Genomic DNA, 14,597 nt, shown 5'->3' on the forward strand with positions numbered 1-14,597 from the left:
CCATTTTGTGAACTCCTCCAGCGCTCTTCACATGCATATCATGTTGGTTACCCTCTAGTACTTTGGGTGGGTGTCAGCTGTCTCGCCAACTAGGTCAGAAGCTCTTCATGAGCAAGACACCCCTGTATCTATAATATCAGCTGGGAACCCATCCAGATTCCCTGGGGAGCTTTCACAGAGTGTAGACTCTGACTCCGGAGACAGGGCTGATAATGGTCCCGTGAGACCTCGCCTAGTGATTGGCAGTCAGAGATACTATTGACAGCATATGCGGGAACCTTTAAAAGCATGGTGTCCCTCAACCCCAAGGTTCCTATCAAAATTCTTGCAAAAGTTTTGTGACCTTTGGTTAGATTGTTTCACCATTTTTATTGGCATGTTTGTCTGTGTCATTCAGTCTGCATGGCCTGCTATTGCCTCACAGTCACAGAGGCAAGACAGCTGTGTTTGATTAGCTCCAGATAACACTGTGTAACTTTCAACAGCCTATTTATCAAACCTGTGATTTATATATATATTGATTTCAGAGAAAGGGAGGCAGAGGGAGAGATAAAAACATCAATGATGAGAGAGAATCATTGATCAGCGGCTTCCTGCATGTCCCCTACTGGGGATCAAGCCCACAACCCAGGCATGTGCCCTTGACAGGAATCAAACCCGGGACCCTTCAGTCCACAGGCCGACATTCTATCCACTGAGCCAAATGGCTAGGACAATAAAAAATGTAAAGAATGTGTGAAACATCCATCCTACCCTAGGACAGCGCCCAGGAAAGCATGTGATGAAGACTCTGTGCTTCTCCGGTTTTCTCCCTGTGGGAAGGTGGTGCGACATATAATTGCCGGCTGATGGAAGGGTCCAGCAGTAAAGCTGTTCGTTATATCAATGTAAACAAAGTGATGGACACAGACCCTATTGAACAAAACATCAGATACTATAACATGGCATTTGGGGGGGTCCTTTTAATGACACCTTTGAATATTGATCTTTGGAGGAGAGTGACCTTGGAGGGACCAGCACAGTGACAGGTGCCTTCCTGTCCTGGTTCTCAGTCGTTTGCAGCCTCTGGACGCCTCTGCAGCAGGAGTCTAAGTGGGTCATAAACACCGCCCCGGGGACCCGGAGGCCTTACAGAAATCCCTCCAGGCAGAGACGCCGCCTCCTTCCAGAAGTCCAGGAGGCCTTCCTCCAGTCCAGAACTGAGGAGCCATTCTTCTTTCTCCGCAGTCTGGTCCTCTGGTGGCTCAGAGGCTCCGGGCTTTGGCTAATTAGTATTTCTAGTGACAGCGGGCAGAGCCGCGGACCCTGGCAGCAGCACTCGGCCCGGAGAGGGGGGCAGGAAGGCGGTGCACGGAGAGTCCGTTTCTTCTGCTCTGGTCCAGAGCTAATCGAAAGGAAAGGCCTTGTCCTTTCTTCACAAGCATTTACAGAAAACTGCAGCGGTGCGCTCCAGTCCGTCAAGTCTCCAGGAAGCCCGATGTTCAACAACAGCATCTTCTGAGGTGGAGTGAGGTCACCAAGAGAGGACAGGTCTCTGAAAAAGACCCAACAGAAATTAATGACATTTCCTTTTTTAAATAAATAAAGGAAAGAAAGTCTCTTCATATCTATTCCCCAAGGCCCAATATAATCTTTCTGGAGGCCAGATTTTCTGCCATCTAGGCTACTTTTCTTAGACTCCACTACTCCCTGAGCTGTTTGGGAGAGACGTGTCGGGCTATTTTCGTTTTCCCAGCAGGCCATGAGGGCATTGGCTCCATAAAAGTTTGTAAAATTTTTCCAGTGGTCAAGACGTCTGGTTCTCAAGCCACAACGTTAATGTCACCTACGAGTCACTGAAGGGAATGCCATCCATCCTGAAATAAGTGTCACTAGACCGTGTCACCCTGGGGTGTGTGTGTGTGTGTGTGTGTGTGTGAAAGTCCCCATATGAACGCTCTTTCTATTGTCATTCTACTGTCATGCCTGTCCCCTATGCCAACACAGTTTCCTTCATGGCTTGAAAATATACTACATACTTAAAATTTAACTCATGATTGTACAAAGTCAAATTTTAAAATCTTCCCCTTCACCTTATTGTTCTGTTTCCTTTATGCCTGGCCAGTGTGGCTCAGTGGTTGAGCGGTGACCTATGAACCAGGAGGTCACGGTTAGATTCCTAGTCAGGGCACATGCCCAGATTAGGGGTTTGATCCCCAATAGGCGGCTTGCAGGAGGCAGCCAATCAATGATTCTCTCTCATCATTGTTTCTCCCTCCCCCATTCTTTCTCTGTAACCAATAAAAATATATTTTAAAAATAAATAAACAAACAAACAAATAAATAATTAAATAAAACATGTCATCATTAGTAACTTACCTTACGGGCTCGGGTCAAAGGCAGCATTTGTAAAAACTCCGTATGTCCCCAGGTGGCTAAAGAACAGAAACACAGAGATGACCTGCCACGTGGTGCTTAGCCCACGACCACAGTCCAGAACATAGTTTCTCCAGACGAGGGTTACCGCCCACCCCTGGGATTCTGCTTTAAAAGGGAAAGAAGAAACGCCAACAGGATTTCCTAGATGCCCCTTACCAGCGCCTTTCATACCCAGGTGCAGCTGTTGTTGATGCCTTGGGTGCTGAGTGCCTGCTACGGCCCCTACAGGGCTGCAGATTGTTCTTGGTGAGAGGAAGTCCTCACAAAACCCCTGTCTTGATACCTGACCATCAGATCCCCACAGGAGTGTTCCAGGTGTGGTAGCACTGCCCCCTACAGGCGCTTTTTAATGTTCATAATGATCAAGAGTTCTGTGGACATTGGCGGCAGGGACCCAGCTGCCGATATCCTAATATGCACGGACACAAGACAACTGTCCTACGCTCCGTACGACTTTAGAGTATCTACTCAGTATTCATGCAGGTGAAAAAATCTCCGAGCCCAGAACCTCACTGCTTTACATATAAATACTGTGTTTTGTGTGTGTTGCTTTTTTGCATCTTCTAAAATGCAACTGCCTTGTGAATTGAAGGAAGATTTTAACAGGTTTTCCAAAGGTTCTACCAATCGTTCATCACTTATCACTCAGGTTGGCAACACCTCTGGGGCTTTTTGAGTCACTGTTACAACCTTCCTGTCAGTCGTCCTCTCTGGCTGTTGCCTTCCTAGTGGTTCTACCGGAAGGTGCCTCTGATGAGCTCATGGGATCTACCAGTGTAGTGCCCCAGCTTTAGCCTTTTATTTCTACAATAAATCACTTTCCCTCCTATTTTTATTGATTCTATAATTAGGGTACTTACTGGTTTTTAAAACATGTGTAGTTAGGATATATTATCTGTGCATTTCATTGTGTTGCAAGAAAGGTGTGTTATGTATAATCATTCTGACATGTTATGGCGAATTAAAAAGTCAGACTAGAAAAATGAACTCAATCATAAAACAGTTCCACCTTACCTGTGAGGGTTCAAAAGGTCTTTCCCATCATCTGAAATAAGCAAGAAGACACCAGTGATTGGTTAAAAGAGGAAACAGGTACAGGAGAAAGGCCATCCAGGATGGGAGTTATTGGGGGAGTCGGTAGGTAGACTGATTTTCAGGTGACTCATTAAAGGGAAAAGCTTCCCTGAGAGGCAGGGCCTACACCTGTCATGTAACTCCAGAGTCCTCTCACCTCTCACCTCTCACCTTTCCCCTCTGCCCTTGCAGTAGCAGCCTCCCCTCCTGGGTCCGGTGCCTGCCTCTTGGCTGGTTTTGGTTGTGGTTGAGACCACTGGTTCTCAAAACCCATTTCTTTGGCACTTGAGGCCCTTGTCACTCATCCTGTGTCACAACCCCTCAGCCTACACTTGGGCAAGTTAATTACATAAAGAAACCCATCCCAACGCAACAGCGGCGGTCTCCCTCCGTGGTAACGTAAGTGATCAAGGGCCTTCTGTCCTAACCTAAACCATGAACCATGATAGTGGGAACTTAAAACACGGCAGCCATCCTATCGATGGGAGCATCTCGTGGCTAACAGAGTTTTCAAGTATCAGGTCAAGTGAAGAACAAGTATATTTATTACCAGGCATCACTGAGCCTCTAATGTGATAATGAATTTGCAGGGGAGGGACAGAGCACTGTCCTGAAATTGACCACAGAATCCTAGGACGTTTAACATCCAATCGGTCACATAAGGGAAAGCCCCCATCCTCACAAATACATGTATTTCTTATTAAAGACACTGGAGGATGGGTGCTGCTGGCCCTGTCCCTGGTCCAGAGGCTCCCTGGAAATGTCTCTAAACTAAGGAAAGAACTTGGGGAAAATACAGGAAGGGTGTGGTTCCAACATAGCAAGGAGCGGTCTCAGGAGCTCTTGCGTCTGCCTTCTAAGTTTGGTTAAGCAAGCGCCAATGCTGCACGGAGAGACGGGGGGGCGGGGAAGACCTTTGGTTTTTAAACAGTGTTACTCCTTGTCTGTTGTCCCGCTCGCCACTCAGAGGAGAGCACTACACAGCCAGCCTCAGGGCCATGGTGGCTTTGTGACCGAGGGGCATAGAGCAGGGACCAAGTGGTCCTGCCCTGAGCAGGGAAGGGTAGGAGCCGGGACTCCCTAACTCCAAGGGGACTCCCTAACTCCAGGGGGACTCCCTAACTCCAGGGGGACTCCCTAACTCCAGGGGGACTCCCTAACTCCAGGGGGACTCCCTAACTCCAGGGGGACTCCCTAACGCCAGGAGAACTCCGGCAGGTGCTTTTGACAGAGACACTTTCTTACCTGGCTCTGCACAGTCCCGGCCCCTCTGATGCCCCTGGTCACTTTCCCTGAGGAATGGTGAGGAGCCCCATAAGCTTATCCAAAGGGGTTTCTGAACTTAGGGACAGGCTAAGCATGTGGGCCAGACAGAGGACGGATGTGCTGACCCTGAAGAAATGGCCCCTTCTTTTATCCCCATTGGCACCCTGATAAACACGTTTTCCCTTGTAGGGTCCCCATCCGTTCTGGTCCCTTCCCTGCTTAAACCCGGCATTAGCTCCACACATGTCCATGCGAACATACATCTTTTCATACCAAGGCATGAGCAGGGCGGCTCTTCATGCCTCCAGCTTCCTTTCTCGCTTCCTCCATGAGCCTCTTGGGGTCGGGCGCCCTGCACTGCTGAGCGTAGCACTTCCCCACCTGCCTCACCTCTAGGTCCTTCCAGATCTTTCCTCCAGGAACTGCTTCTGCCCCTGCACCCCCCAGCAAATCCCTCCTATTCGTCAAAGTTAAGCTGCAAAGAGCCGTTCTGAGCTACCCGGCTGGTTGGGACCCCTCTGTCTGTGTCCCTGTAGCACTCGGGTTGTAACCGTGTCCTAACCCAGTCCTGCCCTTCAGCGTTAACACGGATCTCACTTGCCTATTTCCACTACTGGATCACACATCCCTCCATCTCAGGGACCAGAAGTGAGGGTCCCACCACCTAACACAGTTGGTCAATAAATGACGGAGGCATGAAAGAATGGTGGAGGGGATGAAGGAGAGAAGCGAGACACCATTTCGTTTAGTTTTGGTGATAACTGAGGTTCCCTGGACCAGGGGCCCCCAAGTGCCAAAGAGGGTGGGTGTTGAAAAGTTCAGATTTCCAACCCCATGTCCAGATCTCCTTACCCGAGGACCTGTGCTTTTATAACGTCTTCATTTTTATAAAGAGAACTGAGGGCAGTCAGTCCTCAAGGTCACGGTTTCTTCTAATGCAGGTGTTCTCACACAGGCGCTGCTGCAGCTGTGGTCCCCTGCCCTCCCCACATCTCAGGAAAGTGGAAGTGAAGGACCGCCTCCCTCCCAGTTACCTTTCCGTCTGCAACGCCTCCTGAGCAGAGCCAGGAGCGTGCCGCCCATCACCAAGCCTGTCGTGGAGGCCACTGCTCCACCCAAGTATGTCAGGGCTTCCTGCACGGTCAGCGGCCCCGCTGCAAGCAAGCACACACACACAGACTTAGGGTGCAATGCGCCAAAGACTATCCTCCCAGGGGGGACCCGGGACCTGAGAGGTGCGATCCGGTGGGATCACCAGAGGACCAGAGGCCCTGGCAGCGCTGGTAACCTGGGAGGCATAAAACCACATTTTACCCCCAAGGCTCTAGTGTCCAACGCAATTTCCAAAGGAGTCAGGGCAAGGGTGGACTAAAAGGAATTAAGTGGCCACATGGTAGACCCAAGGAATGGAAGTTTGGGCAAATAAAATAAACCCTGGGTAATTTTTGTTGCAATAAAAAATATAGTTACGGGGAAAAAAAAAGTCATGACAAGCTGTAGATGAAAAAAAAAAAAAAGAGAGAAAGAAAGATGGTGGGTGGAATAACCCTTAAAAACAGATGGGGCTTCATTAAGGAGGTCTGTAGTATCTTCAGTTTTTAGAGGTGTGTGATAAACAAAGTTCCTCTGAGATATGTGAGGAATCTGCATATAATCACCTCCCGTTTAAAACATTTTGAAGCTTCAAGATGTATTACCTCCCCAGATTGTAAAGCAACCAGAGGATTCATTTCACAGATCTGAGCTCTGCAGAAGGAGAGCCGTTGCTTCTGACCCCCACTGCTCTGCGAAGGCTTGATTCATTGTGAAACGCTTATCAAATGCAGGGAAAACCCCGTGATGGAAAGCGAGACCTCTGCCAGAAACACAGAGAAGAGCACGGATTTGGTTATTTTCCACATCCGCGTGGCTCCTGAAACTACAGGAAGACGTACCATCGCAGGTGGGCGTGGCCGCTGACCACTGGCCGTTGGGTCCGCAGGCTGCTGCCGCCGAGCCATTGAGCGACCGGCCCTCGGGACAGTGGAAGGTGCAGGTGGCGCCATAGCGGAAATTGCCCCAGGGGCTGGAGCAGTTCATCAGCACCGGCTCGTCGGTGTGCAGCTCGGAGCACTGCACAGCTGAAGGAAGGAACAGGGACAACAGTCATGGCGCAGGAGGGGAAGCGAGACGGTGACTTCATGTCACCTGGCCGACAGGGCCAGAGGTGAGAGAGAATAGGAAAGGTCAGGGAGGAGACGAGCCGCTCCCAACATCCGCATCAGCTCTTCCAACAGCTCACAGACCGAGACACCCGTTGGGAAGGTGCCAGTCAATGAATTAGGTGGGCACAGAGTGGCCTCCAAGAAACACCTGCTGAGGGATCGGGCAGCCTGGCCTACAAAAGCACCACTTATACAATCTTGCTTCTCAAAGATGCTGCTGTCCTAAATGTTATCATCACTCCAGTTGACAATTAGCTGGCATGTCAGTAGGTGCTGTTAGATGTTAAACATGATGGAAATATCTCACAGATTCAACATGGCTGGACTCAGGTTTGGAAGAGTGGAGACTGCCACTCTCGTTAAACTAGTTTTCCAGAACCTTCGAGTCATTCACCTTCATTTGTGGACAGGAAGCTAGAGCTCGAGAAATTAAATTTAATTCAGATAAACACCGCGAAGTAGCAACACCGCCAAGCGCTGGGCTGGGCCGTGCTTTGTGGGGAAGACAAAGTGGGAGAGACCATGTCTCCTGCACAGGCGGCCGCCCCGCGGGGGGTCACGCATGGCTGTCTTCTTTTTTAGGTGCAAGTCATGAGAATGTGGAATGTCCGCTGTCCCCTCGCCACCAGAACCGAAGCTTGTATTGCAGCCCTCGCGGAGCTGGGGTGACGCCAGCGTGCTCGTTGCTCTCACACACTTTTGGACGTTTACAGCGTTTCCCCGTTAGGTCTCTGCGTGCCAGGGCTTCAGCGTGAGGCGAAGGGAAGGGGCAAGTGATGCGTTTGCCGCATGCGACTGCCGCTTGGGATTGGCGTGGACTTCATGGAGGAGCAGGCACTCAAAGTGGCCGCTGGGGCTGGAGGGGTTGTGGCAGGCGGGTGCCCTGAGTGGCTGGGGGCCCCAAAGCACCGGAGTCTGAGCAGCCGGCCCTCACTCACCTCTGCAAGTCGGGGTCGCTGCTGTCCACCGTCCTGACCGTGCGCACCGCAGAGCAGCCTCTCCCCGGAGCTCAAACCCCGCGTCGCATTCGAAGTGACAGGTGGTATTCAACCCAAAGGCTGCCAGAGGGTGTCTGCAGGACATGTCTCCCTGCCCCGGGGCGATGAGGGCTGGGCAGCGCACCTCTGCAGGGGGCGCCGGCGCTGCGCCTGGGAGGACATGGGCGCACTTAGAGAGCGTCGTAGGCGGACTGTCCTGGGATAACTGCCTTCCCTCCTTTCACACAGAGGCAGGCGGCTCTAGCAATAGCGCCTCCGGCAGTGCAGGGAAGCTGGTACCATAGGCATGGAAACCAGGTGGAGGAGAGAATTTGCAAGTTCAGGGAGCCGGTATTCACCGGTATGGAAAACTAGGGGAAGAGGAGAATTTGCAAGTGCCCTTGGAGAGGGAATCCTTCTAGAAGAAACTGGGAGGTTACTGTCACTGATATTAACCGAACAACTGTGGGGTGGGGTGGGGTGGGGCTGGGAGGAGGGGGTAAGGGGAAAATGGGGGAGACATGTAATATTGCCAACAATAATAAAAAGAATTTAACGCAGGAGAGTTGGTGTGGAGATCTAGGGGACGTAGAAGGAAGCCAAATGTGCATGGGCTTTGTCAGGAGGTGGACAGTCCTCCGGCCTGAGGTCAGCATGGAGTGTGAGGCGTGAAGGGTGCCGCCGGCTTCGTCGCTAACATGGCACCTGGCAGAAAACCGGCCTCTGCACTTCAGTTCCTCCACCCCTACCCTCTCCTGGCAAAGCAGCAGACCCACCCACCGACCCAATAAAAATCTTAGAGAAAGGCCAGAATCACGGAGGACAATTTCTGCTTACGAATCAGTATCTCTTGTATCAAAATATTTAAAAAGTCCTGTCACTCCTGATACATTTAGATAATGAGTCTGTGTTCCCTGGGCTCTGTTTCATAACAAGAAGTAGGGCTTTAATAATAATAATAATAATAATAACAACAACAACAACAATAATAGTAATAAATGTGTGGCTGTTGCCCGGTGAGGGCCATGCACTTGGTACTGTTGTGGAAGAGGCTTGCAGAGGGATGCCCCAGGGCAGGTGCCCCTGTTACCTTGGCAGGTGGGCGGAGGTGCTGTCCACCTCCCAGACGCTGTGCACTGCACACTGCTGGACCCCTGCAGCTTAAAGCCCCCGCGGCAGGAGAAATGGCAGGTGGAGCCGACACTGAATTCTCCGCGAGTGTCCGAACAGTCCAGGCTGCCCCACTCTGGGGCGAATAATTCTGGACACCTGGTGGCTGGAGAAGCAAATGGAGAATATCAAAATCTTCCCGTTCATTTGGAAGCTTTGCTTTGCGCCAATTCCTTCCTTCATGCATTCAGCAGACATTTACTGAGCACCTACGCTGTCAGGAGTTTGGCTAGGCGGCAGGCATCCCAGCAAACATGACCGTCATCTGCCCCAGGGGCAGGCGGAAGGGGGTGGCTCACAGAGAGGGGTGGGCAGAAGTCACAAAAATGAAGCAGTCCCACTCCAGAAGGCACAGCCTCCTCCTCTTCTCTGTGCACCTTCTCCTCCAGAGTCCCCAGGGCCCTCGGGGCTCCCACTGCCCTCTGCTCATGGATGTGGTCCAGGGCCTCACCCCTGGCCTACCTCCTGCCAAGACTGCTTCCTCCCAGACACCCGGCCTCCTCTCCACTGCACCTACCACTGCAGTGAGCACCTCTGTCCTCACCGCTCTCCTCCATTTGGATCCCGGCTGTTTCTTTATTCCACCGCTCCAGGCCCAGACAGCTCAGAGCCTCCTGGCCAAGCTCCATCAATCCTGGGAATTCCCTGAACGGGCCTCGAGCTTCCTGCCCCTGGCTCTCGCTCACACTGCCCGCGTTCCCTTCTGTTTCCCCTGAAAACCCCCCCGGTTCTCGGGGTCCAGCCAAACACAGCCTCTTGGCAGCCGCTGCCGATCATGGCAGCCAGAGGTCTTTGCTGGGCATAGCATTTCAAGAGGCGGTGCTGGTTTTTAAGCAAAGATGCTAAGCAAAATGAGCCTCCGCTGGTGAAGGCATTTCTTTCAGAACAGCCTTGCGTTTAAAGAAAGAATAGTCACTCAGTTCGCCAGTAACCCAACATGTGTTGCTCAATGATAATCTTATGTGCGAGGATTCAATGGGGAGAAAGACACAGGACTCAGAGAAATGTGCGACTGCAGTCATGTATAAACGCAGTCCTGATGCAAATGGTTCGTCAATCGAAGTCTCATGTATCCGTCCCCTTGGCAAATGCTCACTGAGCCCCACTTGAGACCCTGCTGTGTGAACTGTGGGGCCCACGGGGAGGTGTGGTCTGTGGGGTTAGATCTCCATCTAGCAGGAAAGGGAAGATGACTCGTCATGGGAGCAGGTGCATTCAAAGGAGTCAGGGCTGGAGGGCAAAGGCAGGGAGGAGGCGGCAATGCAGGCAGAGCCACGCCCCGGAGGGCCCAGGGTTCCAACCAAAGAGGAGTTCCTGCGGAACCCCTCAGAAATGACCTCTCGCATCGCACTCTGCGAAGGAGACAGGACTCCCCCGTCGCCGCCCCTGCTTGCAGGGTGGCCCGGCCCCTCGGAGGTGCCCTAGGATGCTGCCAACACCATGCGGAAACCAGGGACCTGGGTCAGTGCTGAGGGTTAGCAGTTCATGGACTCGGGCGCACGGGGAAAGGAGAGGGGCTGTTTGCTAAGTCTCCGGAGCAGATTTGAAGAATGAGGTAGAAGCACAGCTATAAAGCCCGAGCACAAGGTGACAGTTCTAGTCCTCCCTGCCCCCACCTCCACCCCCGTTAGCTGAAGCTGCTGTGGAGGCCGGGGTTGGTCTAGGGCGGCCCTGGGCAGGCTGGGCCGCAGGTGGAAGGCAAATGCCTCTTCTTGTGGATAAACGGCTGGCGGGGGGTGGGGAGGAGCGGGCAGGCTTCAGAAATTACAGATTTGACAACCATGTCGGTTGCACATATGATTTAAAACTTTAGTGAGATAATTCTCACAAGGTTTTTTTTATTGTTTGGTCTGAAAATAGAATGTGGGAAGACAGAGCTCAAGACAAATGTTGATGGAATAAATGAATGAGAAATGAGTGAATGAGTGATGTCCTAACGCTGTCGCCCACGAAGGCTCCGGCATCCTCGGGCGCTTGTCGTGTGTCTCTTTAACAGCAGGTGGCGGCATTTGGCGTCCTTTCACCTGCAGGACTCTTGGCCAGGGAAGAGACCCGGAGATGACCTTGACCTCTCCTCTCCGAATGGAGAACCCTGCCCCCTAAGGGTGCGACAGGACCTTCTAAAATGGCACGTGACTGCCAGGGCGGAGGACGCAGCTCTTCGGATATTAATCTAGTGCTCATTCCACAAGAAAGAATAAATAACATCTTAGCTGTTTTTCATATAATGCTAATAATCAGTTTCTATCAACACATCCTCTCATCTGGCCACCAGGCACTGCTGTTTCTCACGTTCACTTCAGCAGCCATAACTGCAACCTGAGGAATGGCAAAGAGCAAGTTCATAGGCCACGGCCCCAGGTGTGAGCCCCTGGCCCTGGGGGGGCAGTGTGGTGCAGCGCGGAAAACACCAGCCCTGTGGGAGGACTGGGCCTGGCTTCAGATGCTGGCACCACACTTCCTGGCGATGTGCCCCTGGCCTGCCCTTTCTCTCCCCAGGCCTCAGTGTCTACATCTCTAAGATGGGGGAACGTAGCCATGTGAAGATCGTTGGGTGGGCTGGCTGTGGCAATGCCTGTGAGGCAGCTGGCACCTGGTACACGCGGCAACTAGCCCCTCTGGCCTCATGATCACTGAGCACTCTGAAAAACCACCAGCACAACGTGCCTTTCGAAAGTAACGTGGCCTATGAACTAATCAGTGAGTACGTTTCTGTTTTAGAGAATGCTGCGGCCAGATGTCTGGGGGGAAACCAAAAGCTGGTAAGATCCAGCCCCCGCCTTTGATGGTTCCACTGATTCGCTCTCAGTAGGATTGGTGCTTGAATAAATTTTATCAGGGAATGATCAGCTTCAATTCAACAGGAATTTGTCACAGCCCCACTTTCACTCTGTCTCGTTGCTGCTGGGGGCACAGAGATGAAGAAGGAGCAGTGCCTGCCCTCGAGGAATGTATATCCAATTAGAAGTGGGGGGGGGGGTAGGAGCGCATGGTAGCCAGGCCCTGAGCTCCTCGAGGGGCGAGATGAAACGATGCCACCCCTGACAGCAGCTCGTCTGGGCTCAGCTGTGCTCAGGAAGGGTGAACGCAGGAAGGGAGGAACGGAGAGTGCAGTAGAAAAGGCTGTAAGGGAGGAACACAGAACTGCGGCAAACATCGAATGCCATACTGACACGAGGAGCCTTAATAAAACTAAATGTTCAACTGAAGTTACTGTCCTACGGGGAGAGAGAGAGAAGCTGCCTTCGGTCCAGATCAACATGCTTTGTGGAAAGTGCGTTTCCTTTAGTTTAAGACAGTTTTACATAAACCTCATTCTATGGCTCTGCCCAAGAGGGAAGCCATAGAAAACAGGTTGGGGATCCTACCTCCGCAGGTTGGAGGGGAACCTGTCCAGTGCCCATATGGGGTGCAATCCAGCCTTTCTGGTCCAGATAACGAAAACCCCTCGTTGCAGGTGAACTGGCATGTGGACTTATAGCTGGCGTCTCCCAGGGGGCTGACACAGGTCATCGTTCCGTTCTGCGGGCTTCGCAGAGGCGTGCAGGTGATGGCTGCCAGGACAAGAGTGGGGAGAGAGAGGCTGTTTTAGAACTCAGCAACCCAAAATCTGCATGTGTGAGTGTGTGTGAGTGTGTGAGTGTGAGTGTGTGAGTGTGAGTGTGAGTGTGTGTGAGTGTGAGTGTGTGTGTGAGTGTGTGTGTGAGTGTGAGAGTGTGTGTGTGTGTGGGTGTGTGTGTGTGTGAGTGTGAGTGTGTGTGTCCTTAGTACATAAGGGCAGCGTTTGGTGATTGAGAGGGAGCGGTGCTTTGTTGGAAGAGAGAGCAGCGTGGTCATCTCGGCGGCCCCTGGTCAGGAGCGGAAGCGGCTGCTTCCTGAGCACTTTCCTCAGAAGCTGACCTGCTAACCTTACCCCGAAACAAGGACAGCGACTGGAAGGAGGAAAATGGGCTGAAGTACTCTCCTCCCCTTCAAGCTTCCTTTGCTAGCCAAGGGGTGGACACCCTCTGGGCCCAAATCCTGGCTGTTACTCACTAGCAAGGTGTCCCTGGGAAATAAACCTTCTGAGCCCAGTTGCTCCGTCCATGGAATGGGAAAATAATAACCCTTGCCTTGCAGGGAATAGCAGTTATATGAAGCAAGTTCATGAAAGCATGCATGAAAACGAACTTTGAAAACCACGGGCGCACAGTGGGCACTTCATGTGACCACCTGCAGAAGGTCTCCCCCCAGTCCCCTCCAGCGCCAGCCTCCAACGACTCTACCTATTCACTTGCAGAAGAAAGTAAATTGGATTTCATGGGCTTTGCCACAGTTTATACATGTGGAGCTTGAGGTGCTAGGGATTTGCTGGGTTGGAGATCATGCTCTGTGAGCTTGGACAAGTCACTTAACCTCTCTGAGCCTCAATATCTTTACCTTAAAAATGTGGAGAATGGCATTTCATGGGTCCCAGGATTTTCACAAGGGTCAAAGGTGAAAACACTGTATGTGAATGTTACTAGCTGGTGGGGTTATCCCTCTGCCAGGTAGTGAGTGATCAAGCCCAGATGAAGCATGCTGACTGGAAAGATGAAGACTGTTTGACCCGACTGAGCAGGGGACGCTATGGAGCACAGGCAGGGGCGGTGCGGCTGCAGGAGGACCCTTCTCCAGCCACCGACCTGAACTGCTTAAAGTTTCGACAACGTTTTCTGCAGCTTTCTCTTCCCTTCATCCCTTTCCCTCTCAACTACGTTCCCCTTAATCTGATGGACTTATCAAAAAACCTAGCTATTTTCTGCCACTTGAAAAGCCCATCTGTGTTCAGGGTGTGTGTGTGGCGGGGGCGGGGCGGGAGGAAGCGGTGGGGAGTAGAGTCAAGCAGCCTGTCATCTGTAAGAACAAACAGGGAGGCCTTGGTGCCCTGGAGCCCGTTTCCAGCTCTTCTGTGGCTGAGCCTGTGGCAGCCAGGGTGGCTCGGGTGGGCGGGGCATTGAAAAGGGAAATAGATAACACACTCTCAAGAGGTATTGCAACAGCTAGCGGATTGCAAGCCTCTGGTGCCTTCCTGCCCCGCCCACACTTAGGTATTTCACTGGATGCTCAAGAGGAGAAAGTTCGGTCAGAGTAAACAAGGAACCAAAAGCAGAAGGGGACTGGAGGTCACAGGAAGCCGCGGTGCATGCCAGCCCCCTTGCTGCGCCGCACCCACGCGCGGGACGGTGGGGCAATGAGCTGCAACCCGTGCCCGCACAGCCCAGGGTTGCCTGGAAGGACTCTGAGGACCCTCTTCCCCAAAGCTGCCTGGGCTCTGAGTCCAGCCTCAAGGAGGCCAGGATGAGAGTGGAGGGCGCAAGGTCACAGCCTCACCTGGTCTCTGCAGACGCAGCTCAGACTGTGTACCCTGCCCGGCTCCAGGGCCTTGTGGTGCTCGCTGTGCTGGGGGTGAAGGCCCCAGGCTGCTAAGTGCATTCATTCATTCACTCATTCATTCAGTCAGTCATTT

The 14,597-nt window shown here is 52.3% G+C and overlaps 1 protein-coding gene across 1 annotated transcript in view; it reads right to left on the reverse strand.

Annotated features, from left to right (window-relative positions):
* Positions 1-942: 942 nt before the first annotated feature.
* The window catches only part of SELP (selectin P), a 31,294-nt gene continuing 17,639 nt past the window's right edge, over positions 943-14,597 (reverse strand). The window contains exons 8-15 of the mRNA XM_080649065.1: positions 12,478-12,663; positions 9,030-9,215; positions 7,901-8,110; positions 6,693-6,878; positions 5,793-5,912; positions 3,433-3,463; positions 2,359-2,414; positions 943-1,534 (exon numbers count right to left, since the gene is read on the reverse strand). Coding sequence (XP_080505191.1) covers positions 2,360-2,414; positions 3,433-3,463; positions 5,793-5,912; positions 6,693-6,878; positions 7,901-8,110; positions 9,030-9,215; positions 12,478-12,663 — 974 coding nt within the window. The 3' untranslated portion in view covers positions 943-1,534; position 2,359. The remainder of the gene's footprint in view (positions 1,535-2,358; positions 2,415-3,432; positions 3,464-5,792; positions 5,913-6,692; positions 6,879-7,900; positions 8,111-9,029; positions 9,216-12,477; positions 12,664-14,597) is intronic.

Source organism: Plecotus auritus (assembly GCF_963455305.1).
Source record: "Plecotus auritus genome assembly, chromosome: 12".
NCBI classification, from domain to species: domain Eukaryota; kingdom Metazoa; phylum Chordata; class Mammalia; order Chiroptera; family Vespertilionidae; genus Plecotus; species Plecotus auritus.